This window comes from Ursus maritimus, unplaced genomic scaffold (genome assembly GCF_017311325.1).
Source record: "Ursus maritimus isolate PB19 unplaced genomic scaffold, ASM1731132v1 scaffold_30, whole genome shotgun sequence".
Classification (NCBI taxonomy): domain Eukaryota; kingdom Metazoa; phylum Chordata; class Mammalia; order Carnivora; family Ursidae; genus Ursus; species Ursus maritimus.
Genome location: NW_024425564.1, coordinates 8,409,913 through 8,437,676, shown reverse-complemented (window position 1 = coordinate 8,437,676; position 27,764 = coordinate 8,409,913). Strand labels below are relative to the sequence as shown.

Here is a 27,764-nt window from a genome sequence, read left to right as displayed (position 1 = left end):
CAACTTTAAGATCCCTTTGTGTCCAAGCAAACACAGAGTCCCCTGCAAGGTGGTGGCCAGCACAATCTCTAGAAAAAAATTTTTTTAATTTTTTTTTTTTAGGTACGTTCCACGCTGAGCCTACTGATCAAGAGTCAGAAGCTTAGCCAACTGAGCCACCAGGCACCCCACAATCTCTATAAAATCTTAATGCAAGAGATTTAGTAGAGCACCAGACTAGCTCAGTAGGTGACCTTGCGGTTGTGGGTTCCAGCCCCACATTGGGTGTAGAGATTACTTGAAAATAAAAAAAAAAAGAGAGAGATTTAGTAAAAATGCTACAATCTCACTGCTACAAGCTGTTCAGAAGCTTTTGACGAAAAGTAGACTTGATTTATCCTCAGCTGTCACTTTAGACTGTGTTGTTTGCCTGGAATGGTGGTCCAGACATTTATCGTCAAGGGAACCATACCATTACTTGTCTTCCTCTTATATAGTCATTGTTGCTATAATTCCACATTCACACCCAGGCTCCAGATATACTCCTTCCTTAGCTTATGTGTAACAATCACATGATCTACACAGTCATCTGCATGATAATCAAGGTCAATCATACTCCACCAGCATCATAAACCCTTTCTTCACTTACTGGTCTAGTGGCGTGAGGCACCCAGAGTGGCCATGAGGTAGTCATAGCTTCAAGTTCAGTGAAACCCCTCCTGTGTTTCCTGATGGAAACATTCTCTTCCTTCAAATCAAATATGGCTGACCTAGAGGTACAGGGGTGAGAAACACAAACTCTAAAAGCATATCATTTGGAGAAATGGTAAAAAAAATAGATAGATGATAGATAGATAGATAGATAGATAGATGATAGATAGATAGATAGTTAGATAGATAGATAGATAGATATAATATAGATATAGATATATAGATATATTATCTATATATATCTCCTACTTTCCTCCTAATAGATAGATAGCTAGATAGATAGATAGATAGATAGACAGATAGATAGATAGAATATAGATATAGATATATAGATATATTATCTATATATATCTCCTACTTTCATCTTTGGTTGATTGCAAAACTGCCCACAGTTTTGCCCTCCTTCCTGAATCTATGTCTTTTTGCCATGTGACTTTGAAGCCCCTCCACCAAGAGGCAGAGTCTTTCCTCATCCTTTGAAACTGGGTTGGTCTTGTGACTTGCATTGGCCAACAGAATGCAGTAGAAGTGACACTGTGCCGGTTTTAAGCCTAGACTTCAAGACGCCTTTCATGGTTCTACTCTCTCAAAAATCTGCCCCTACCATATGAATGACCCAGGCCATCCTTCTGGAGGATGAGAGATCACATTGAGCAGACAGGTGTCATCCCAGCTATGGCCATTCTAGAACACTAACATGAACCCAGCTGCTACCTGGAGGCATTTGAATGAGTCTACCCAAGACCAGAAGAGCTACCCAGCTGAGGCTAGCCCAAATTACTGACTCACATAATTGTGAGATAAATAATGGTTGGTGTTTTAAGCTTCTAAGTTTTAGAGTGGTTTGTTATATAGAAAAAGCTAACAGATGCACAGCCTTTGGCATCTAGACACATATGTTGTAGCACTGGGGACACACTACTATATATGGCTATTTTTCCATGCATATACACCATCCTGAAATATGGCATCCCCAAACTTCTGGGTGTTATCCCCAAGCTGACGTATTAGCTGAGGCTTTACAAGGCCATACCACTATTACATCAGGCTGAGTGCTTTATGGGATGGAGTACATGATAAAACTGGTGAATCTTGACCATGTGCCCATTGTCTCATCTCCTTTGCCAAAAAAAAACAGGCCCTCTTATCTCAGGCAACATTGATAAATCAAGCACTCAGAAGTCCAACAATGATGTTTACAGAATGCTGCAATCAGGGAAGACAAATCCTATATTTAGAGAATAAGTCAACTCATGCTGAAAAAGGTTATTTGTTTTTGGTGTAATGTTTGATATTTGTTATTTTGGAGCCTCTTGGAAGGTAGAGGGAGAGACATGTGTTACAACCCTTCCTGGGAGCCTGTGAACAATTTAATTCCTTGAATCTCCCTGGAGGATTATCTGCCAGGTACATTATCCCTAGGGTTGCAATTGGGAAACCCTCAAAGGGGGTAAAGTAATTGTTACTGGAGCTGAGGAAGCTTGGCAAGATTGGGTTCTCAAGAACGGCAAAGAAGCTATAAACTCCAGTGCTGGAGAGTCCTGAGGTCACTCCAGCTCTCACCACACCGGATACACTTGCCCCAAGAAGCATCCCATCCCTCAACCTTGTACATCCTGGATGAGGGGTAACATTCCCTTTTTTAAAATTTCCCCATTACCCTTGAGACTTAGAAGCTAACATCTCGTATCAGAAGATTCCTGATACGAGGATCTAGTAAGTGTGCTGGAAAGTGAACAGATGTGTGAAGAATGGAGAAAGCAAGTCTTTAGATAAGCAAGACAAGTTCAGGTTCTACTCGAGGCCACCAGGCATTGTCTAACATGGAGTAATGCCGTTTGTGGACCAAATGAATGAATTGATTAATAAATGGGAGCCCTCCCTGTGAAGCTGTTAAATCCTAGATGCGGTAGTGGCTCAGTGAAAAGTGGACGAGATTTCAGATCAACTAACTCAGGTCCTGGCTCTGCTGACACTCTGAATATATAATGAGGATATGTGACCTGTGATCATAGAGGTGTTACGAGGATTATGAGAACAATTACTGTGGCATCAAGTACTTGATAGTGGTAAGCCTTGTCTTTATAGTTTTTCTATCTTGGTGAAAATTTTATTTTTACACAATTTCAGAATTTACTCAGCTGGCTTCATGTATTTTTCATTGTTTTATCATGTTTCCAGAGTGAAAACATTCGGTTGATAGAAAAGTAGAGGGGAGGGGTCTTTAGTGTTATCACTGCTACCCCATCCTCATGCACCGATGAATTCGATAGAATCTATGGTTCCACATCCAGAGTATTTCCACATGCCCACAACTCCTTCTATACGTCTCCTATGGATTACTGAAAAGCTCTTTCTGCTCCCACCAGAGTATCTGTTTTCTGGAATATTTCCTTTGTACATTCTCTGTAAATGAATGTTTCAATATTCAGATCAGTTCTTTAACAGAATCATATAAAGAGTTTAGGATAACAGTTAATAATAGGCTTGGGTCAAAATGAAAGAATACTAGAAAGATACGTACCAATGGGCGTGAACTTGGCCCAAGCTAGGAAAAAAGAGAAGGAATCTGTGTCTTCAGAAGTGAGTTTGGGAAGAATTGCTAGGTCAGGAAGGGTCAAAGGTGCAAAGGTGAGAGGGAAAGTAAATAGGGGATATCCTTTTAGATGAACAAAGCAATTAACAAAGGAGTCAGGGTTGAAGTAGAGTGCTATGTGACTCTCCCCTTTTGCTGAAAATCTACTTTAATCTTCCCTCTCTGCAGGCAGGTTTCCTGTTATTCAGTTCACATAGCATAAACTAGCAAGAGCCCATATTCTAAATTTTTATATCTCTTTTGCCCAAGAACTAAGTCATTTCACCTGGCATTTCCCCCACCATCTCCAAAGCTCCTGGAGTGTCAGGGCAGAGACTTTGATGGAAGAAGAGAGAAGACTACAGGAGCTGTTTTCTCTTGGGAGTTTCTCTTTAAGCAGAAGTGAAGGATTTACACACTAGTAGCAACTGTCGAGGCAGAGACGCATTCTACAAGTTCTGTGTAAAGTGGAGAAAGGCATGGCCCTTTGCATCCAGAGAACCCAGGGCTCATTCAAATTTGTGTGTAGAATGCCTTTCACACTTCTGTTATTCAATCACTGGAAAAATAGTCCAAGGGAGTTTCTCTATTTCCTTTAGTTTCTGTCACCAGACTCTCCACTGCTTTGGCTAAGATACAAGACAATAGGGCTGGGTGGAGAGCCAAGAAAAGAGCCCCAGATGGTGTTGTCTTGCATGCTCTGGTACGCAGCTCACTCCTCCCAAAAAAACAGTCTGTCTTCGCAGGCAAATATAAATCACTGTTTGTAAAGCTCGGTTTCCCTATGCAAAGATGAATAAGATACAGTCTATGTGCTCTCCAAAATAACATGCAAGCAAGGAAGAGTCATGAAAGCAAAGCAAAAACAAATATATAAATATTTACATCTATATATGTATTGTCAAATGCTATATAGCCTAGAATTAAAGTCACTATAAAGTATACATTGAAGACACATGTTGTTATCTGATATAAGAAAAAGCTTCTGGAGTCTTTTAGAGGCATATTCATTTATTCAACAAATACATATTGATCTGTGTGTTTGCGGTATTGTCAGGCAACATTCCACACATATATTGGTTTAAAAAGAGGATAATTTCCTGCTCTTATGGACCTTACATTTTACTGATGCATATCAGAAAATAAATAAATTATTTTATAGGAAACAAGAAAATTCCAGGTGGTGGTGAGTGATATGAAGACAAAAAGCAGGGCAATGCAATAGAGAATGTCTTGAGGGAAGTTTTAGGTAAGGTGGTCGGAGAATTTCAAAGTGAAAAAAGCCAGAGATATGTGAAGTTTCAGTATGTGTCGGGAAATTCTAAGGGTGGGAAATGAGTCACAGCAAGAGATAAGACAAGACAGGTAAGAAACGGATAATGAAGAACCTTGTGTGCCATGAGAAAGAACTGGGAATTTAGGTTGAAGGCAATTGAAAACTATTGGAAATTTTTAAGAAGAGAAGGAGGGAAATTCTTGTTTTAGAAGAAGACTTCTTTAGGAAGGAGGAAGGAGGATTGAAAGGGGAAGACTACAGTCCTCTTTCCTTCCTTCCTTCCTGGGAAGGAAGGCCAATGTGAAGGTTATTGCAAGTATCCACACGAGAGTTGAGAGTCTGACATAGTATAATTGAGAACAAAGAAAAGCAGTGTGGGTGTGAGAAAAGTCAGAATATCAACATGGCTTGGTCATGAACTGGATGAGGCGAGGATAACCCTAAAGTTTCTGGCTTTGGTTTACAGCTCCTCAAGGGTAGAGACCATGCCTCTCTTATTCACTGCTATTTCCCAATGCCCAAAACAGTGCTTTAGTTGTATTAGATGTTAAAAATCTATTTGTTTAATAACAATATTCTGAGTCCCCCAAAATAACATCAGCAGGGCTTAATGATTGATTGGATGTAGAGGTAAAGGAGAGGAAGAAGTCCTGGGCTGACTCCCAAGTTTTCCTTTCTTGAACAACTGGACAACCGGTGGTGCTGTTCACTAATAAAGGGTGCCTGGAGGGAGGAACAGTCTCTGAGCAGGGAGGAGAATATGATGGCTTCGGTCTGGGAAGTATTAGACATAAGATGTTTGTGACATCCAAGTAGAAACATCCAGAGAGCACTGGGAATATGAGTCTGAAGATGAGAGAGAATTGCACTAGAGAAATAATTTAGGATGGAGTGGTATACAGATAGAATTAAAGCCATGAGAGTGAACAGAATCATACAGGAGTATGTGCAGGATGAAAAGAAAAGAAAGCATAAGACAAAAAACAAACAAACAACAACAACAAACAGAGGAATGCCTATTTTATGGGCTGTCAAAGGTAGGGCATTTTGCAAAGGCAACTGAAAAGGAATGGCCAGAAAGATTTGAGAAAATCTGAAAACAAATTCAAGGAAGAGCTTCTCAAGAAAAGAATTCTAGGAGGTCTAAAAACATAAGGACTAAGAAGTGAACATCGGGTTTTTCAAGACTCCAAAGAGCAATTCATTGGAGTGCCTGAGGCAGCAGCAGGTCGGCATGTGGGTATGAGGGAATGAAGCCCGTGAGGGGTTGTGCAGTGGGGAGAGAGTCAGGAGGATACGCAGAGGTAGACACAGATCTGGAAAGGGAAACCAAAGGTGGGAGAGACTTCAGCTAACAGTCAGAGTCCGGCAGGGCGGGAGAACACGTAGGTTACAGAGGAGGAGTGGGTGGGGGCGCCTGGCTGCCCCAGTCAGTAGAGCAGGCGGCTCTTGATCTTGGAGTTGTGTTTGAGCCCCACATTAAAAAAAAAAAAAAAAAAAAAGGAGCAGCTGAGGCTCTGGAGATGTGGGACAGGAAGAAAGGAGAGAAGGAGCGATGAGTAGAGATGCAGGTAATTTTCCTGCATTGGTGGCAGGAAGTTGAGCACTTCCATCCGACCGTGGTTCTGTTTTCTCTGTGAACATAAGACAAGTGATGTGAAGGGACATGCTGGAGGCTCAAGGAGGGAAGACTCACAACAGCCCTGTGGAGACTGGGAAAGAGCCCGGACCTACCCAGTTCTGGCTGGGCCCCAGCAGCTTGCATTTATTAAGTAATCATTCTTTGCTGGGAGTTTTGCAGACATGGACTCTTTTCATTGTCACAACAACCTTTAAGGCAGTGCCATTATCACACAAGGGAGAACTAAGATTCGGGGTAGCTAAGTGCCTTGGTCACCCAGCCCACAAGTGATGGGGTGTGCTTCCAACGGAGCCAACCAGAGCCCACATTCTCCGAGACCTTTTCTAACCCTCAGACAGCCCTCCGTTCTTGGGCAACTATCTCATCTGTGGATGTGAACATTTGTCTTCTTAACTGTTTTCCAGGATAGTATTTTTCATCCACGTCCTGATCCAAGTTCCAGGAACTCTTGCATTGCGTTGTGTTTTCTACAACTCCAAGACATTCAGCACCCAAAGTAATCACGATACCTTATAGCCATGAACCCCCTTTTTTGTAGTTAGTTAAAATAATACCCCCAAAAAAAATTTAAAAACTTGTAAATCTGTAAAGTTGACATAACTTTCTCTGTGTTTAGTTTTATCTACTTGTATTATACAACTACATGTGTCATATAACTTTTTAACTTCTTTGTAAATATTTTCCCATGTCGCTCAAAGCCTTCACATAAACGACTTTTGGGAGGCTTAACCTTTTACACTTGTCAAGCATGGTACTGTATTTTCCTTTTGACTCTTGAAAAGCTAAGTTGGCTTATCTTCTTCTTATAAATCCTAAATAATAAATGTCTGACTGTTTTCTGAGCAGGATGGTTCATAGGATGTTGAATAAACATCTGGAAAATTTCTCTCATTTAAGTCTCAAAGTTTGGCTTAGAGTCACTTAGTGTGTCACACTCATGGACGTACTCCAACACACAGCTGGCAGCCAGGCAGTCACACAAAGTGCAGAATATACAAGAGCCACCAGTGACATCACAGGTAGGGACAGCGGAGAGGTATAGAGGTCCCTTGGAAGTCCTGGTGAGGGGCCGTTCCAGTAAGGGAGGATAAGTAAAAAGTCAACTGATGAAATGGAAGGACATACCCACAGTCAGTGAAGCTCAGGAGAGTACCAGAGAGGCAGGATGGCCTAGAGAAAATATTTAGTACATGAGATAAGACTATATGAATAGACAACAAAATAAAAGGGGAAAAATTTTTTTCTGTCAAAAATATTTCATCCTCTTGGTTTTCATGCAGATATATCCACACAATGGAAAAAGGAAACCAAACCAGTGTATCTGAATTTCTCCTCTTGGGCTTCTCAAGTTGGCCAGAGCGACAGGCTCTCCTCTTTGTACTTTTCCTATGTCTCTACTTAACAGGGCTGTTTGGAAACTTGCTCATCTTGCTGGCTATTGTCTCAGACCGCCGCCTCCACACACCCATGTATTTCTTCCTTGCCAATCTGTCTGTGGTAGACCTCTGCCTTCCTTCAGCTACCGTCCCCAAGATGCTGCTGAACATCCAAGCCCAGACTCAGACGATCTCCTATCCTGGCTGCCTGGCTCAGCTGTATTTCTGTATGATGTTTACCAACATGGACAATTTCCTTCTCACAGTGATGGCATATGACCGTTACATGGCCATCTGTCACCCTTTGCATTACTCCACCATTATGACTCAGTGCCTCTGCGCCTCTCTGGTGGCTGTGCCTTGGGTCCTTGCCACTTTGAATCCCCTCTTGCACACCCTTATGCTCACCCGTCTGCACTTCTGCTCTAACACCATCCACCATTTCTTCTGTGATATCAACTCTCTCTTCCCCCTCTCCTGTTCTGACACCAGTCTCAATCAGTTCATAGTTCTGGCCGCGGTGGCGCTGATCTTCGTGGTACCTTCAGGGTGTATCATGGCATCCTACAGTCTCATCATCTCTGCTGTGATGAAAATCCCTTCTGCCCAAGGAAAACTCAAGGCTTTCTCCACCTGTGGATCTCACCTTGCCTTGGTCATTCTTTTCTATGGCGCAATCACAGGAATCTATATGAGCCCCTCATCCAACCATTCACCTGAAAAAGACTCAGCCGCATCAGTGGTCTTCATGGTCGTAGCCCCTGGGTTGAATCCCTTCATATACAGTCTAAGGAACAGTGAGCTGAAGGGGGCATTAAAGAAGGCTGTGGGCCAGACCAAAACCTTCTGCCAGTGATTTGGACTCACTGAAAGGCATTCAATAAGAGGCAAATCCTCATCAGTTCATCATTTTCCTTCTGGTCGTAGTTACAAAGTTGTTACCAAATACCTAACTAAACTGGGCAATGACCTAAATTTGCTACCCAATAACAGGCCTTATCTATTTGAGCTCCTGAAGGTATTATTGTTATGGGCAAACACGTATAGATGAAGTCCCTGAAAATTACAGTAAGGATATGAAATCAACATTTGAATGCATCGTTAAGAACTCCCAGATGGTTCAGGGCAACAGAAACATACCATGGGGAGTGAAGAATAGAGGACCCCCACAGGCCTGTCCCCCTGGAGCAGACAGGAATGATGTAACCACATCGTGGTGCATGAAAAACAGTAAAGAAAACTAGTATGTAACATTAGGTTCAAATCATAACTGCAATGACAGGTTAAAGAGAAAAGACATTGGTGAGGGTGTAAGAGGTCAAGTAAAGCTTTGAGAAAAAAGCCGCACGTAATCTGGATCCCGGACATTGGTGATTTTTACATAGAAACAACGAGATATTCCAAATCCACAAGGAAGCCTTGTAGGTAAGGAGTACGGTGTGCGTGAGTAAACGTATCGAATAAATTAATCTGAATGGGTGAAAGGTGCAAATGAGGAATTGGTGGAAATGAGCAGACGGATTCATCTCACCCTAATGTTTTTTGTATTTAGTCATGTTTTATGATTATATTATCTTTCCTATAATCTGCCTTTATTCCCTTGTGTAAAAAAGCAGCACTTATATCTTCCTTGTATATATGTATATAAATCTTATGATGGTCTACAAAGAATTGCCTGGAAGACTATTAATCACCATTTTTAAAATTAAAAATCTGGGGCACCTGGGCGGCTCAGTCGGTTAAGCACCCGACTCTTGGTTTTGGCTCAGGTCATGATCTCAGGGTCGTGAGATTGAGCCCCACATCCGGCTCCACACTCAGTGCAGAGTCTGCTCAAGATTCTCTCTCTCCATCCCCCTCTGCCTCTCCCTCTGCTCGTGCTCTCTCTAAAATTAATTAAATTAAAAGTCTGTGCTATTATTTAGAGTTGCCTATATGAGAAGTGACTGCACCAGCAACTGATAACATTTGCCTTTGTGATCTTTGATTTGGAACTCATAGCCGATTTACAGATTGTTTTCTGGGTCCATTGTGCTGCCCAGAGCCATGAAAAGTGCCTGTCTCCATATGCCATATGTCCCATATTTCAAGTCATACTATCTAAAACATTTCTTCAAAGTTGGTTAAAAAAAATAAATAAATAAAATGCTCAATCATGTTCATATATGTAACAATTAACAGGCAGATATAAAGAGATTTTTTTTAAAAAAACATCCTGCTATAAACAGGTTTGTTTTGTTTCTTTATGATGAGAAGACCATCTACAAGTTACCCTTGTGTTTTTTACTTTTTTCTTATGAGACAGAAATCAGAAAACTTTGCTGGAGCTCGTTAGGACCAATGTAAGCAACACTGGGTGGGACAGAGAAGCAATGGCAATAATGGACCAATCAAATCCCAATTGTCTTTTTTTTTTTTTAAAGATTTTATTTATTTATTCGACAGAGATAGAGACAGCCAGCGAGAGAGGGAACACAAGCAGGGGGAGTGGGAGAGGAAGAAGCAGGCTCATAGTGGAGGAGCCTAATGTGGGGCTCGAACCCAGAACGCTGGGATCACGCCCTGAGCCGAAGGCAGACGCTTAACGCCCGCGCCACCCAGGCGCCCCTACCAATTGTCTATTTCTTGAAAGATCTTTGTATGCATCAGCTTTCTTAGTCGCAAAGAAACAGAAATCGACGCTGCTTAATTAAGCAGAAATAGGATTTAATAAAAGACTGTTGGGTAATTCATAAAAATGCTAGAAGGTCTGGAGACCCAGTGTCACCAGCACGCTGTGAAGGCGCGCACAAGCTGTGTCTTTCCGCAAGGTCAGCTTTATTCAATCACAAAGCAAAGTTAAACCACAATTATAAAGCAGGTTCAGGATTCCACGCTCAATGACAACTCACCACGTCATTAAACCTGGCTCCTTCCACGGCACACGAAGCGGACAGAAGACGAGCCGCACAGCAAACGCGGTAACACAAGGTGCAGTAAGTCAACGGACCGAACACGGTTGAGATAAGGCCCCGGTCTGGTCCCGGTCCGTCTCAGCGCCCACGGCTTCTCCTGTTCAAGCAGCGAAGGCTCTCGGGTTCTGTCCAGAGATCACTCGGGCACAGCCCTGGGCCGCAGCTGCCTTCTTAAGTGGTCAGCATAGAGGGGTCAAGTCTGAGGAGTCTGACAGTTTGCTGCCAAATCCTCCCCTTTTCAAAGGGACTTCATCAGTTCTGCGTCTCTGCAGACCTCCTCTGGTTCTGCTCGTTATCAGTTCTGGGGTGTAGGCTGATGTTGGTCCGGCGAAATCTCCTAGCTGCAGTACCTTAACTGCTTGCGTCACACTTGACAGGCCCCTGCTTGACACGAGAGACTCCATTTTGCTCTCTACATTCCACCCCATAATTCCTCATGACAAATTCTGCAAGGGCCTGCAGGAATCAAATATGCCTTAAAGCAGGAAGGTACTAGTAGTTTGGTAACATAGCAAAGGTGCAATTAGGTTATTTAATCAAGTTTTCAATAGAAATCAAACAACATCAATAAAATTCAAACCATGTTAAGATAAAGACCACACCAAATCTGAACAAGATAAATATACTAAAATGAATCAAGCAAACTCAAATAAAAACTCCAACTCAAAGTCACATCGAATTAATAAAATCAAACAAAAAGAAGATAAAAATCCAAAAAATACATATGGAATCTTCAACATAGGCTCTCAACATATCCAGAAAAGAACAGTGAGGGCATGGCTAATCATAGTCTTTCCTTGATTTTTTCTTGTTAAGGGTGCATAACATTCTAATAGTATATTTAATTAGATATATTTTTTTAAAAACGTTAAAAGCAATAGAAGACTCTCCTTAAGAGATTCCCAAAATGTGTAGAGAGATTATTCTATCCCATCTTTAGATATTTTGAAGGATTACAGTCAGACCATGAGCCAGAACAAATCACACGTTTGAAGGTTTTGCTAACAATTCTAGAGAGGAACTTTTTATTTATTATGTAAGGTTTTTTATATGATTTATTATGTAAGTTTTGTATGTCTTCGTTTAACGCAGCTAAATTAGTATTAATTACGGCTGAGGCTGCATGAATGGCCCACGTAGCATGTTTAAAATACATTAGCTTGTTGGTTAAGGTTTTATGGGGCTGCTTTGAGTCCTTCCATGTTTTCATCCAAAAGTTTATTAATTTTGTCAGTTTTAACCCAAGGTATTTCTGTTATTTTAGTATGGCAAGATGCTGGAAAAATCTTTGTATGAATATTCTGAGATGTAGGCACACATTTTGTGGTACCATAATTTTGTGGTAACATTATTAAATGTTAACTTAATAACATACAGTATTTTAATATATTTATTGTGGTGACAGTAGTATCCTTCATTTTAGCATGACTAAAGAATGTGACCTCTGAATAATCATTAGCACAAATTACCCAATTAACGTGTCCCATGTCCAAAAATAACTTCAATAGATGTTTTGTTAAAGGAAAAAGATTAGCATTGATTTCCAGTTCATGCCAGCTTTACTACTGTTATTAGACCATTGAAATACCATTTCTCTGGGTAGTAACTATCCATCAGTCCACAGGGGTGTATGTGTCACTAGAAGTGCGTATGACCACGTGTTTGTTGTGGCTCAGTGTATGTGTCATATGCCGGTAGGCTTTGACCTCCTCGTAGTCTTAACGATGAAAGTTTACACTGCCCTGCATTGTCACAACCTGAGGGTCTGGAGGTGTCTAATCATAAAAGAGATTCAGTCCAGTCAGAAGAATACATTTTTCCTGTTACTATGTTTCTAATATCATCCCAGGCTCTCTCAAGAAGGTCACTGATTCTGTAGCAACTATTTTTTAATTGTTCATTCAAATAAAAATTTCTCAGGTTAAGTAACTTTTGTTGCAGGGCCTGAACCTTATGGTCGATATAATAATTAAATTCCAGTTGGTATGCATGATAATCATGAATAGTTGACACAACAAAATGTAATTCTTTAAATGCTGAGGAGATTTTGGAACCTAAATTCTCAGCCATAAACATCTAAATGGAATGTAGAGAAATCTCATTAATTAAAGATCCAACTGAAAAGTTAGAAAAGGATAGCAAAATAAACTGAAGGACTGCAACGGAAATTAATCAATCAGCAGGAAAAAAACTGAAAAAATAAGTCTAAGAAATGGATATTTTATTTTTTAAGAGACAGGTATTGATGTGGGAAACAAAGGCAGAAGAAAAATTATTAAATTTCCTTACTACCTAGAGCCCACTGACAAACCCTTGAAACAGGCACAGTGACATTCCTCTAGGGACTCAGCTGCCTGGAGGTTAATACTTTGCTTAGGGTAACAGGCAATCCTAGTCTGATACCCCACCCCCCAGGATCCTGTAAATCTACTTTAACATATAAAAGTTCCTTTAGAAATTTCCTTTATCTCTAAACCCCCCAAGATACGTGTTGGCAATCATCCCCCAAGCATATGGCCCGCCAATATACCTCTGAAGGGTCTCATGACTAAGGTTTTATTAAACGGTAATAAATTACCTTTTCCCAACAACAGCTAGCCCGCTCAAGGTCCTGGAAACCTTCCTACCAAAATTCCTCAGAGACTTCCGCTATCCCTAATCCCCTCCCAACTTGACAGTATATAATGGGCCACTCCTCATGATCCCAGGGCAGCTCTTTCTGCCCACAGGTCCCGTCCCGTGCTTTAATGAAACCCCCTTTTTGCACTGAATATGTCTCAAGAATTCTTTCATGGGGCGCCTGGGTGGCACAGCGGTTAAGGGTCTGCCTTCGGCTCAGGGCGTGATCCCGGTGTTATAGGATCGAGCCCCACATCAGGCTCCTCCGCTATGAGCCTGCTTCTTCCTCTCCCACTCCCCCTGCTTGTGTTCCCTCTCTCGCTGGCTGTCTCCATCTCTGTCGAATAAATAAATAAAATCTTTAAAAAAAAAAAAAAGAATTCTTTCTTGGCCATTGGCTTGGAACCCTTACGGTCTTTCCTATATCAGGTATTTTAAAAACAATTAATAAAATTGAGAAACTACTATCTCAACTGATTAATAAAGAGGAGAGCACAAAGATACAAAATAATATATTCAACTACATAAGTTTTTTAAAAACAAAAAATAACTTCTGCATGGCAAATCAAAAGGAACATCAAAAATGCAAAATATTTGCAACTCACATTGAAGACTAAAGGCTAAAGAATCTCTAGAAGATAAAGAAGAGACTAACAGCTAATAGAAAAATGGCAAAAGTACTAGTGGGCAATTCAAAGAAAAGAAAATGCAAATAACTCCTAAACTCATGAATACTCAGTATGACTTACAAAAAGTGAAAATTAAAATTGCAGTGAAATATCTGTAAGATTTTTTTGAAATCATGAATTTAGTGATACTGTTAGTGAGACACTGGTGAAGAGACCTATCATATGTCATCATGGTGTAAGATCTACTCTTTTAGTAACTTTCAAATATAAATGGTATTGTCAATTTTTAAAATTTTGGCCATTCATAGGTATGTAGTGATATCTCCCTGTTTTGATTTGCACTTTCCTATTGCCAAGTGATGTTAAAATACCTTTTCATATGCTTTTCAACCCATAGACATGGATTTTCCATCTGTACATCTTTGAAGTATCTCTTCATATATTTTGGCCATTTTTAAGTTAAATTGTTAGTTTTCCTATTATTGAACTTTAAGAGTTCTTTGCCTATTTTGATATGTCTTTTCTTAGAAAGGTGTTTGAATATATTTTCTCCCAGTCTGTGGCTTATCTTTTCATTCTTGTGTCTTTCGTAGAGCAAATACTTCTATATTTAATAAATTCCAATTTATTTTTTCATGGATCATGCTTTGGTTGTTGTGTCTAAAATATAACCACTAAACTCAAGGTCATGTAGAATTTCTCCATGTTTTCTTTCAGAAGTTTTATAATTTGGGGGGGTGCCTGGGTGGCTCAGCCATTAAGCGTCTGCCTTCGGCTCAGGTCATGATCCCAAGGTCCTGGGATCAAGCCAGGCATCAGGCTCCCTGCTTGGTGGGAAGCCTGCTTCTCCCTCTCACACTCCCCTTGCTTGTGTTCCCTCTCTCGCCCTCTCTGTCAAATAAATAAATAAAAATCTTTAATAAAAAAAAAGTTTTATAATTTTGGGTTTTACATTTAGGCCTATAATCCATTTTGAGTTAATTCTGTGAAAGATACAAGGTGATTTTCTTGCATATAAACATCTAATTGTTCCAGCAACATTTGCTGAAAAAGCTATCTTCTCCACTGAATCGCCTATTTCTGGGCTCTATTTCACTGATCTATGCGGTCTGTTGTTTGTACGTAGTTTTATAGCAAATCTTGAATTTGCAGTGTTAATCTCCTAATTTTGTCCTTCTTTTTCAATATTGTGTTGATTATTCTAGGTCTTCCCCTTTCCATTTTTATGTTAGAATTGGTTTGTCAATATCTACAAAATAGCTTGCTGTGATTTTTGTCGGTTATGTTGAGTCAACAGATCAAGCTGGAAAGAACCGACATCGTAACAATTCTGAGTCTTCCAATACATGAACACAGAATACCCCACCATATGCTTAGCTTTTCTTTGAATTATTTCATCAGTGTTTTGTAATTTTCTGCATACAGATCCTATACCTATTTTGTCAAGTTTATACCTAACTATTCTCTTTTTGACTTTCAGATATTGACCTTGTAACCTGCAACATTGCTGTAATTGCTTGCTCCAGATTTTTGTTTTGTTTTTTAGTCTTTGGAATTTTCTACATAGAAAGTTTGTATGTGAATAGACAGCTTTATTTCTTCCTTTCCTTTCTGTATACCTTTTTATTGTCTTATTGTCCTAGTTAGGACTTCCAGCATGATGTGAAACAGGAGAGAGGACAGCTTTATCCATTTTTTAATCTTAAGGAAAATATTCAACTTCTCATTTTAAGTATGGAGTAAGCTGTGGTTTGCGGGGGCGGTGGGGGGGGGGGTCTGTAGATATTCTTTACCAAGTAGAGAAAGTTTCCATCTACTACTAGTTTATTGAGAGTTTTTATCACAAATGGCTGCTGGATTTTGTCAAGTGCTTTCTCTGAATCAAATGATCATGACTTTGCTTTTTTAGTCTGTTGATTATATTGATGGATTGTATTTACTGATTTCCAAATGTTGAACCACTCCTGCATGTCTGGAATAAATTCCACTTGTTATATATAATTCTTTCTATGTACTGTTGGATTTGTTAATATTTTGTTGAGGATTTTTCATTTACGTTCAGGAGAGAGCTTGGTCTATGGTGTTTTTCTTGTAATGTCTTTAACTGGTTTTGGCATTAGGTGTAATAGAAAGTTAGGAAGTGTTCCCTCTGCTATTTTCAATAGATTGTGGGGAACTGGTATATATTTAGTCTTTAACCACTTGACAGAATTCACTAATGAAACTATTTAGTGGGTTTGGTGCTTTTTCAGAAAGTTATTAATTAGGAAGTGCAAGGAGGTTCACTGGGATGACAGAGCAGAATGAGCGAGGGAGACAATAAATACATTACATGGGGTATGGGTCATATGGGGTCTTACAGGCCATTTTAAGGACTTTGGGTTTTGCCTTGCCGGAAAAGGGGAGCTAATCAAAGGTTTTAAGCTGGGGGCTAGTTTAGGGATTGAAAAAAAATTTTCCCTCTCCCATCCTGAGTTCTCAGTTGAAATCCCTGTAATAAAAGACGTTAACAAGAGAAAAACAAACAGTTTATTAACGGGTATTCCTCATGAGTACATAGAAAGTGCCTAGAGAAAAATGAGCAACCAAAGAAGTAACTTAGGATTTCATTTAACAGGGAAAGGGGACAGGAGATGTAGACCTTTTAGGGGAGAGTAAATGATTTTTAGTATGAACGGGACCCTTAAGAGAACAGATGGAAGGTATGACTGATGTGGGAAACAAAGGCAAAAGAAAGAATTAAATTTCCTTACTTCCTACAGCCCACTGACAAGTCCTTGAAACAGGCAGAGTGTCCTTCCTCTGGGATCTCAGCTGGCTTGATGTTGACACTTTGCTAAGTGGCAATCTTAGCTTCACATTATTCCGATGCCCCAGGATCCTGTTAAGTCTACTTTAACATATAAAAATTCCTTTGGAATTTTTAACGTAAGACATATGTTAGCAATCATACTCCAAGGATATGACCTACTGATGTACATCTGAAGGGTCATGACTGAGTTCTTACTAAACAGTAATAAATGACCTTTTCCTAACAATAGCCAGCCCCCTCAGGATCCTGGAACCCTTGCTTCCAAAATTCCTTGGAGGCTTGTGCTGTCCCTAACCCCCTCCCAACTTGATAGCATATAATCAGTCACCCATCACTACCCCAGTACAGCTCTTTTTGACCACAGGTTCTGTCCCCGTGCTTTAAAAAAAAAAAAAAAAAACCTTTTTGCACTGAAGACGTCTCAAGATTTCTTTCTTGGCTGTGGGCTCCAAACCCCATTTCTACATCATGATCATCTGTGACAGGTTTGTCAGGGTGTGGTGTCAACTTCCTTCCTACGATATGAGCCAATCTTCCCTAGCTGATGAAACTCTTGGGGAGGGTATTTAGGACAATGATTCTATTCTGGAGGATCCGTCTTTAGGCAGGTAAGGGAAACTGAGAAAACTCTTGCCACATCTGTTGTTTATCAAGTGCCTACAGCTCAAAATATTCGATATATCAAAGGCTCATATTTAGAGGTGTGTTCTGCCACCCTTCAGTAGCATGACAGAACTTACCCTGCAACAGCATCCTTCTGGCTGCTCTGTTAACAACAGACTGTGGGGAACACAGGTAGAAGCAGAGCGAACACGTAAGAGGTTTATTGCCCTAACCAGTAGAGAGTGTATCAGCCCATCTTTAGGAGAATGGATGCAATGCTATATTCACAACTGGATTATTACACAGGAATGAAAATTAATTTTAACTCAACAACATGGATAAACCATAGTAACCTGTTGTTAAGTGAAAAAAGCAAGTATCAGAAAATTAGCTACGGCATGATGCCTTTTAGATGAAATACAAGAAAATTACCCCATATACTGTTTGACCGTGCACACTGATCTAACAGATCCTTTCAAAAATAAAGAGAATAAACACACAATTTATTATAGGGGTTACTCTGTTGAAAAGAAAACCACAGGCCCAAGGTAGAGCTACTTACCCTCAGAATAGCAAATCAGGACGAAATTACAGTTTTAATCTCTTCAGGAGTGAAATTTTAAGCAAATCAAGAATTTTCTGGTCAGCACCAATAAGGTCACATGGGCCCTCTGCATTCCCTTCTCCCCGCCCCCACCCGATGATAAGGTAATCTGCATGATAAGACCCCCTGCTCACTCCCCTCCCTGGTCCCCTCCCCCCGCCGCCAAGGAAGTCCACCTTGCCTTGAGACAATGCTTTCCCTTTGGCTAATAACTTCCTTGGCCGGGTCTCCTTCCTACAAAAACTTTTGGTTTTGTACCACTCGGCGCTCCTCTCTATTTACTACGGCTTAATTAAGATGATCAGATCTTCAAGCTTCCTCAGTCGAATTTTGGTTAACACCGCACATGAGCGGAGGTACCGAGAGAAAGAGCAGCAGTAAACGTAAGTTACCGTCAACATTCTAGTCCTCCCACATTGGCCCACGGATTCAAGAAAGTCCACGTTTGGGGCCATGCACAGGCCGTCGTGAGCCCGAGTTATAACCAGCCACGTTTGTAAACTTGCGTTCCTGACAGTCTGTGCAAGGGTGAGGTCTGAGCGCGGTGCATGAGCTTCCGTTCCACTCCCCCAGACTGAAGTCCAGGGGAGGCTGGGTTCCCGCTACACGGGGGTGCAAGGGCCCCACCCCAAAGACCCGAGAATTCCAGGAGCCGCGGAAGCGGCTTGGGAAACGGGAGTCAGAGCGCGGACGAGACGCTAAGACTTCTGGGAGTCGCAGTCCAGAGCCAGGCCGCCTTCTGCGCAGGCTCAGAGCCCACGAGGACGGAAGCTTTGAGAGAGCGTGCAGCGCCGTGCCCCCACCGGAAGTGTCCGATCGGAACCACCCTGTAGGAGAGGTGAGTCCGGGTTTGGGGACCCACGGGTCCGACCTTTTGTCCCCTCCAAGCACCCAGTCCCTACGACTTTACTTCGGGATTGCAGCAGCCCCGCGGCGCCCTGGAGCCGGGACCGCGGAGGAATCCCGAGGAAAAGTGGAACTGAAGCTCGGCGTTCGGAGGACACTGTGCCCGCCTACTTCCAGAGGGGCGGCGGTTTCCATGGTTACCCGCGCCGCGCGTTACGTCACCGCCGCGGGCGGGGCGGGGCGGGGCGTCGCGCTGGGGCGGCCGGCCGCAGCACGGGGTAGCCGACGGGAATGGCGAGCGAGGCGGCGATCTGGGGGGCGCTGCGTCGTGCATGGAGGCGCTGCCCGGGAGCCCGCCCCGAAGCCCGCTCCTCGCGGGAGGCGTACCCGCCTTTTCGTAGGGAGAGCGGAGCGGCCCCGGCCCCGTCGTGCCGCGCGCTCACACGGTGGATGTGCGGTGTTCCCCGCGTGCACGGACGCGGTGGAAGCGGCGGAGACGGTCCGCGGAGCCGGCAGAGGGCGGGACTGCGGCGAGCCTCGGTGCGGGAAGCCTTCCCGGCTGCTCCCGCGCACACCCCGGAGCCTGTCCGTCGCCGAGCGCCCGCTCTCCCGCCACGGTCCAGCCTTCTGTCTGCGCCGGCGGCGTCGGGAGGCTTCTCGGGCTTGCCTCCCGTTCAGCGAGTGTGAGAACTCGGAAAACAGGAACGCGTGGCCCTTGAGCTCGTGGAGTAACGGTCGCTGAGGAAGAAAAACGGCCAAAGCTAGAAAAGATTCCAGGTGATCTGTTTTGCAGTCACGGGTGTTACGTAGGAACTCCGTAGACCGGTCGCTCCGAGTATTACGCCTGCGAGCCCGCGTCACCCTCAGTCTGCGGTTCATTCCCACGTCCTCAGCTTTCCTTTATGCCACCTTTATGCCTTTTGAAGCGTCTTTCCCATCTTGCATGGTTTAGTTGAAGCCCCAGCTATATATATATGGGTGTACACACACACAGTCTGAACCGGTAGGATATTTGATACCACACCACTACCGTGCACCTTGTTTAGCGCCTCAGTTTTCAGCATTTATCAGCAATTATCAGCATTTCAGTGTGTTCTGTGAAACATATTTAGTTATTTAAATGTTTTTAATCCACGTGGCTTTTATGTCCTTTTTTTCCCAACTGTTTTTACAAACTCAAGCACCATTTAATTCTTTACGGCTCTACGTCAGAATACGGATTTTCCAGGTATACATGTTCTGGCCCGGACAGCATCCCAGGGATCAGTTTCTAACAAAGTTCCCACGTGATTAGTCAGCTAATTGATCATCTGGGAACTCAGACTTTCTTGGAAACCATTGCTGTACAACTTCTAGCCCAGAGCTTGGCTTGTGTTCAGATTCTTACTAAAGTACATGTCAGTGCAACAATCAGCAGTCAACAGGTGAAATGTGTAGTAGAAGCCCTGTAAGATCAATCTTTGCATTCTGCTCTTGCACACTAGGCTTCACATCTAAATTCCTGTTACTCAGTTTTTCAGTGCAGAAACCAGACGTTCCCATGTGCTAAGACTTAAGGAACTGGTATTTAATAACAAGACTCAGGGTCGACAGACAAGCAAGTCATGGTACTGGCTTATTATATTTAACTTTATTGGTGAGATGATAGGGCTCAATGCCGGCGATATGGACTGAGGAAACTAGGAAGGTAGAGAAGGAACTCTTGGGATAACAGGAAACCTATCTGAGACCCTTAGGGAAGGAACTAGTTAACACTGATTGAAACTGTTAGCCTCTGGCTGTCAAGAAAAGTTGCCCTGGGACACCCAGCTGGCTCAGTTGGTGGAACAGGTGACTCTTGATTTTAGGATTATGAGTTCCAGCTCCACATTGGGTGTAGAGATTACTTAAAATCTTTTAGGGGCCCCTGGGTGGCTCAGGTGGTTAAGCATCTGCTTTCGGCTCAGGTCATGATCCCAGGGTCCTGGGATCAAGCCCCACATCAGACTCCCTGCTCAGCGGGAGGCCTGTTTCTCTCTCCCCCACTCCTGCTGGTGTTCCCTCTCTTGCTCTCTCTCTCTCTCAAATAAATAAATAACATCTTTTTTAAAAAAAATCTTTTAAGAAAAGGAAAAAAAATAATATCCTTATTACCTAAGAGATTTGTAAGTAATCCTAGTTCCAGATTTTGAGTTGATAATTATCATTCCAAGCTTGTATTTTCCTCACGCTGTAGAATTGTGGCCTCTGTTTCTTTTTTCATATTGCAGTCCATCCTAGAAATCAACAACATGTTAATATCCACAAACAGTATTTGTCAGGTCATTCTGCTCAGAAGCTTTCCTTGACTCCCCAGTGCCTAAAAGATAAACTCTGAATTCAGGATCTTGGCATTTGGAGTTTTCTATGATGGGGCATTTGCCTCTTTGATTTCCTGATATAAACCTACGGAACTTTTTGCTTTGCCACTACCATTAACCAATTGTTTGGGCTGTTTCCTTGCTTGTAATTTCCTATTTCTCTCTCTCCCACATCCTATCAAATCCTTTCCATTCTTCAGAAGTTAATTTTTTCATTAAGTTTTCACTGACCATTGCAACCTGCTAGACTCTTCTGCATCGCCAACTTTATGAAGCACTTTACTGTTTTTCTATGCTGCTCCTTATTGTCTTTATGACTTACATAAAATTTAATTGCATGTGGCATGTTAACGTTTAGCATTGCTTTAAATTTGTAAATCTCATATTTATTGTTTCCACTTTAAAGTATTTTGTTTTTATGGGTGCCTGGGTGGCTCAGTCGATTAAGAGTGCACCTCTTGATTACTGCTCAGGTCATGATCTCAGGGTCGTGGGATTGAGCCCAGCCTTGGGCTCTGAGATGGGCTAGGAGTCCACTGGAGATTCTTTCTCTTCCTCTCCCTTCCCCCCCCCCCCATGCACCACGCCCTCTCTATCTCTTTCTGAAATAAATGAATCTTTTAAAAAGAGGCATTTTGTTTTTAAATTTAAGTTTTAAGCTGCTTTGAGGTAGAAATTATGTAACAGTTGTATTCCACAAAGTACTTCAGTGCTTTTATTTTTTTTTTTTTTAAGATTTTATTTATTTATTCGACAGAGATAGAGACAGCCAGCGAGAGAGAGAACACAAGCGGGGGAGTGGGAGAGGAAGAAGCAGGCTCATAGCGGAGGAGCCTGATGTGGGGCTCGATCCCATAATGCCGGGATCACTCCCTGAGCCGAAGGCGGACGTTTAACCGCTATGCCACCCAGGCGCCTCGTTCAGTGCTTTTACATATAGTAAATGCCCAGTACACTTCTGTGTGATGGAAAATGACTATTTCTGTGATGTGATCTTTCATCTTCATAGATAGTAATAATTATTTTTTATCCCTTAGAAGAGCCCTTGAAACTAAATAAGACCCTTCACAAAGCACAAGTGGGTTTCCTGGTAATATTTCATCCCAGAATGACAACAGAATCAAAGAACGCTACAGCTCAGAATCTTCAGGAGAATGAAGGACTTCTGATAGTGAAGATAGAAGAGGAAGATTTTGTCTGGAGGCAGGACACTTGCCTCCAGAGAAGTGATCCCCTCAGGCAGGAGCTCTGCCGACAGCTTTTCAGGCAGTTCTGCTACCAAGACTCCCCTGGACCCCGTCTGGCCCTGAGCCGTCTCCGAGAGCTCTGCCATCAGTGGCTACAGCCTGAGACCCACACCAAGGAACAGATCGTGGAGCTGCTGGTGCTGGAGCAGTTCCTGACCATCCTGCCTGAGGAGCTCCAGGCCTGGGTACGGGAACATGACCCAGAGAATGGAGAGGAAGTGGTTACCATACTGGAAGATTTGGAGAGAGGCGCTGATGAAGCAGTAGTCCAGGTACACAGGGGATGGGAGATCTAAGACCTCCACATGGATGGAGTCCCACAGTGGGAGGAAAGGGCCTGAGACTGAACACCCAGGGAGACCTGCAGGGGCTGTTAGGTCAGTGTGCTTTTATGTCTCCTTTCCACTGCATTTGGTGCTGTGCCACATAGTACATTGGAGTCAGACTGAATCCGTCTTTCTGCAGTTCTGTATTCCTACAGGAGCTTCTCTTTGTTTTTGGAAGATGTTTAAATCCCCAACAGGGATTCTTTCACAAGCCCGAATGTACTTTATTTTTCTCAGGTTCCAGTCCATGCACATGGACAAGAGATATTCAGGAGAAAGGTGGTGCCTCCTGGACGAGCATTTAGTGTCCAGTTGCAGCCGGTGGACCCCAAGGCCCTTCATGGTTCTTCAGCACCCCTTCTGCTGGACAGTGGTAAGGGGCAGTATTGCATGCAATTCATGTCACTGAAAGAGTGGCACTGTGAATGTCCCTTCTTAGAGTAGCCTCAGTTACCATAGGTGGTCCTTTCCTTCATCACCCCATGAGAAGTAGAGAACTTTTTCCCTGTGTGCCATTGACCAATTATAAACAAAAACAGAGAGAAAAGAATTTGGTTCCTTATCTAGAATATTTAGATTTTCCCATTTGTTCTTCATCCAGAATATTTCCAAAACACAGGATATTTTTATGAGTAAATTAAAGGAAAGAAAAATTAATGCCTGGGAAAACATCAGGGAATAAAACAAAAGAAAAAGAGGAAAAAACACATCAAGAGAAACAACACATGTTAGTAGAGACGCAGATGCATAATGATATACTCGGAAGTGGAATATAATTCACAGATACCAAAACAAGATCTACATTATTGCCTTTTTTATTGTATTTTTGGTCTTACAAAGCTTTCATGTTTTTATAGGAAGTTAGCCATACTTCTGGTGACTACCTCCATGGAATACTCATCACTGTTCTAAAACTCCACTGTTTAAAAATTTCATGGACTCAGTATTACTTTAGGTGTGAATGATCTTAAAAAAAACTCAAGAATAAATCACAGTCAGTTTTGGGGGCACCTGGGTGGCTCAGTTAGTTAAGTGTCTGCCTTCAGCTCAGGCTATGATCTCAGGATCCTGGGATCAAGCCCCACACCAGGCTCCCCTGCTCAGTGGGGAGTCTGCTTCTCCCTGTCCCTCTGTTCTTCTCTCAGATTAATTAATTAATTAATTAATTTTAAAAATCTAAAAAAAAAAAATCAAAATAATAATGATCTTTTTTTAAAAATAAATAAATTACAGTCAGTTTTTTAAAAAATACCCAAATTCTACTTTCCAGTTTGTGCTGGAGACATTTCCATCTACTCCATCCAAAATCATGTATTTCCCCCAGCCTAAGACCAGCACTGCCTAACCACCTTTCCTGCCCTAGCGTATTCTAGACAAAGGAAACCCTACAACAAAGAGGGGGTACTTGATTGCAGTACAATATGGAGTTGTAAGCACAGTATAAATTTGTGAGCCAGAAGGCAGGAATTGTGAGGACTTGATCATAAATGGATTCTGGAAACCAGGTGGAGTTGTTCAGGTGTGTTGTGGAAGAAAAGAGAGGGAAGGTTTCTGAGTAGGGTATAGGAGGGAACAGAACTTTAAGGACAGTTAGTCTGGTGAGGGTATTCAGGATGACTAGCAAGAACACCTCAGAGTCAAAACAGCGAGAAGCTGTGACAGTCCCCTTGCTAGGAAGAGTGACAAGGGTAGTGGTAGAAATGTAAAGAAGGGGATGTGTTCAGGGTACATTTAGCAGAAAGTGGTTACAGAATTCGATTAGCCATGGACAATGAAGAAATGGGTGGATAGATAGATGGATGAAGGTCTTCCCCTCCACAGGCATTCTACTTTTACCAATTTTTCTCATTTGTGTCCTTGTCCATTACGCCTTTCACTTGAAAGGCCACATTTTTAGAGTCGCCAATTGAAGTACCAATATGTAACTGTCTTGGGTATATCTCAAAATTTTCTTTTCTTCCAACTCAGCAAACAGATATTTACCACTTTGTCTTTTCATTCTTTTAGATAATGAGAGTGAAAACAATGGATCGATGCCAAAGCTGGACGTTTATGAAAAAATGGAATCACAGAGGATTCTATCAGGAAGAATTTCAGTCATGTCAGAAGGATCTGCTGAGCCTCAAGACATCTGTAAGTCTGCAAGCAGGTTAAAGAAGCAGTGGGGGAAAGAATCAGGGGGGTCTCAGAGACCAGCATCTGCACAGGATGGAGGTTTTAGTAAAATCCTTACTCATAAAAATACACTTACAGGTGACGTTAGCCATGATGGTTGTGAGAGAAACTTAAACATGAATTCAAGTGAATTGACACACCAGAAATCTTGTAAACACAGTACCTATGACCAAAGTTTCAAATGGAATCCAGATTTTATTAAGCATCAAAGAATTTATGCCAGAGAAAAAATTCACCAATACGGAACATCTCTCAAGAGCCCAAACCTTGTTAAACATGCAGCAATTTTTAGTGGGGAGAAAACCCACCAGTGTAATGAATGTGGGAAAGCTTTCAGACACAGCTCAAAGCTTATCAGGCATCAGAGAATCCACACTGGAGAGAGGCCTTATGAATGTAATGAGTGTGGGAAAGGCTTTGGGGGGAGCTCAGATCTTACTAGACACCAGAGAATTCACACTGGGGAAAGACCCTTTGAATGCAAAGAATGTGGAAGAGCATTCAGCCTGAACTCACATCTTATCCTGCATCAGAGAATTCACACCAGAGAGAAACCCTATGAATGTAGTGAATGTGGGAAAACCTTCAGAGTGAGCTCACACCTCATTCGACACCTGAGAATCCACACTGGAGAGAAACCCTATGAATGCAGTGAGTGTGGGAGAGCCTTCAGTCAGAGTTCACATCTTCATCAACACCAAAGAATTCACAAGAGGGAAAACCTGTTAATGTAAAGAACTTAAATTTCTATGGAAATGCGAAAGAAATGGCAACATGAAAAATACTGAATAAAAATTATGGAATGAGATGAATGACTGAAAGACCAATGTCTCTTTTCTCTCGTTCTCTGGCTCACTGTTCTCCTTATGAGCTTCACCTGTGGGGGAGGAGGGATGCTTTCTGTGAGACAGGATTTTCCTGTCTTCTGTTGACTGCTGAAGTCAAGCAGTCAATGGAGATAGAGGGAGAAAAGGACTGTCTTGGGAAGTAACCATGATTACAGTGTGGAGGGGAGACGATTCAGTAAAGAAGGTGATCATCAACACTGATTAATGATTCTCCTCCAGAAGAGGTAGGCTAAGCCCTGAAGTGGAATAGTTTGAGCAATACACAACAGAGCTTTCAGAACATTCCTTTAAATGAAGACACAACAAAACTAAAAAAGTGTCAAACAAGAACCTGCGAAGTGGTGGCATTCCAATATGTACACCAAAGTCTTATGTCCAGAGGTCATGCCAGGAGGTAAACCAGGAGAACATCCAAGGCAAGAGGCCAGAATCCAGAGAGATTCAACAAGACAGGAGAGGAGAAGTAAATTAGGCAGAAGTTGGGGTTAGAGGTAAGGGAAGGTGGTCACATTGAACTCAACCTCAAATTTGGAGGAGACAGACAGTCACATAACTAGGCTCTTACTACCACATATGCCTCAGTTTTGGCACCTCCCTGGGGTGAGTGCCCAGAGACTGCAGTTCTGGGGAGTTTTCTCGAAAGAAACAGGGTACTCTGGCTACTGACAATTGTGGAAGAGGGCTGAGGGAATTAGCACTAAAGGTAAAGGTCCTGAAACTGTTTCATTACTGCTGGCTGCTCTTCTCTCCAGAAAAGACAGTGTCCAGAGGGTTGGTATCCTAGAGAAGAGTGGAGAGAGAAATCCTACAAGTAGGAACTTCACCAGTGATTTCAGGACACAAGGGCCAATCCTGCTGTATACTCTTTTCCTGTTTGACAAGGCACGTTCTCCCTAATGTGAAAATAAAAGCAACTATGTAAGGCTTAAATATCCCACTGTATATATAATGTCTTTATCTGAAAACTAGCAAACAACCCCGTGTAGAATTACGATAATCTAACGTACTAAATCTTCCACTAATAGGCTTTATAAAAATGTCTTAGCATTTGTTTTTCAATTACCTTGAACTAGAAATGTCCTGAAAGCATCTAAGTAATGGGGTGTGTTTGTGTGTGTGGTATTGAACGCATAGTTTCCTGTTGCACACGTACTGTGCTCCTGCATCCTGTGTCGTGACTTTTACAAGCGCTGTTTATCTGCCCCGTTCTGTGGTTGAGAAAACGGAGCTGTGGGTGTCCTGCTCGAAAGACATGGACAGCAAATGCTGGAACCAGGATTCAAATACGCGCTGCTCCGGGCCTCGTGCCTAACTGTTAACCTTGATTATGTCCCTGACAGTTTCACCACGTGACGTAATACCGAAACAGACGGCGCTCGTGCACCACAACTTTAAAGTGGGGGACGGGGTTCGCACATCTTTGGCTTTTCACAAGGCGAATGACGGCACGCAACTCAAAACACATCGCCTCCCGTCGGAGGCCACCACCGAGAAGAGAGTCTCCCAGAGAGGCCGGAAGCGGCTCTGTGCCCCGGGAGCCGCCCCTCGGAGGCCGGGCGGAAGTTACTTCCGAGAGCGCGAGGCCACCACCGAGAGGAGCGTCTCCCAGAGAGGCCGGAAGCGGCTCTGTGCCCCGGGGAGCCGCCCCTCGGAGGCCGTGCGAAGGTTACCACACATAGCGTCTCCCCGAGAGGCCGGAAGCGGCTGGTTTCCCACTCTGGTGGCTGCCCAGCTTCCGGCAGGTTTGTGTTGGGTCGGAGAGGGACGTTCCGTGGCCGGAGGCGGGGACAGCGGCCAAGGGCGAGGTCCACAGCGTCCGCCTCTCACTTCTCTGGGGCTGCTACTGAGCGTTAGGGACAGAATTCCAACATGGAGGCGGCGGCTACGGACCCCACACACACACAGGCCCCGGTGGGAGCGAGGCGCCCCCTGTTCGCCGGTGTTGTCTCCCCTCGGGCGCCGGCTGTGCGAGGCTCGGGTCCCGGAGAGACGGCGGCGGCAGAGTCCCCGCGGGAGAGCTGGGGCGTGTGATCACCCAGGACATTCAGACCTGCGTCGTCATGTGGGGGAACCTCGGCGCACAGGGTGCCCGTTTTCCGGTCAGGATCAGAAGTCGTATGTGTAGATTGGCTTGCGCTGCAGAACACCAGTATGTTTGATTGATCTTTTCATTTCATCCCATTTGTAGTCAAGCTTCGCATTC

The 27,764-nt window shown here is 42.9% G+C and overlaps 2 protein-coding genes and 1 long non-coding RNA gene across 3 annotated transcripts; 2 read left to right on the top strand and 1 right to left on the bottom strand.

The window, feature by feature from the left end:
• Positions 1 to 7,473: 7,473 nt before the first annotated feature.
• LOC103682007 (olfactory receptor 1F12) lies at positions 7,474 to 8,415 on the top strand. Its single transcript, XM_008711578.2, has one exon. It carries the CDS (start codon positions 7,477 to 7,479, stop codon positions 8,413 to 8,415), a length of 939 nt encoding a protein of 312 aa, XP_008709800.1. The 5' UTR covers positions 7,474 to 7,476.
• Positions 8,416 to 10,357: 1,942 nt separating this feature from the next.
• Positions 10,358 to 17,812, bottom strand: LOC103681968. The gene is made up of 2 exons (XR_005838858.1): positions 17,739 to 17,812; positions 10,358 to 10,969 (listed from the first exon to the last, which is right to left on the bottom strand). It is a non-coding gene; the product is annotated as an uncharacterized LOC103681968 (long non-coding RNA).
• Positions 17,813 to 19,277: 1,465 nt separating this feature from the next.
• ZNF165 (zinc finger protein 165) lies at positions 19,278 to 25,521 on the top strand. Its single transcript, XM_008711544.2, has 4 exons — positions 19,278 to 19,403; positions 22,003 to 22,484; positions 22,776 to 22,911; positions 24,546 to 25,521. The coding sequence occupies exons 2-4, from the start codon at positions 22,074 to 22,076 to the stop codon at positions 25,445 to 25,447; spliced, it is 1,449 nt and encodes a 482-aa protein (XP_008709766.1). The 5' UTR covers positions 19,278 to 19,403; positions 22,003 to 22,073; the 3' UTR covers positions 25,448 to 25,521.
• The last annotated feature ends 2,243 nt before the right edge of the window (positions 25,522 to 27,764 follow it).

What these genes read in the sequence shown, in the direction of transcription:
- LOC103682007 (XM_008711578.2), top strand. Translation starts at nt 7,477, where the DNA reads ATGGAAAAAGGAAACCAAACCAGTGTATCTGAATTTCTCCTCTTGGGC.
- ZNF165 (XM_008711544.2), top strand. Translation starts at nt 22,074, where the DNA reads ATGACAACAGAATCAAAGAACGCTACAGCTCAGAATCTTCAGGAGAAT. An exon ending in CTGATGAAGCAGTAGTCCAG is followed by an intron (nt 22,485 to 22,775) that starts GTACACAGGGGA and finishes TATTTTTCTCAG; the next exon opens with GTTCCAGTCCATGCACATGG. An exon ending in ACCCCTTCTGCTGGACAGTG is followed by an intron (nt 22,912 to 24,545) that starts GTAAGGGGCAGT and finishes TCATTCTTTTAG; the next exon opens with ATAATGAGAGTGAAAACAAT.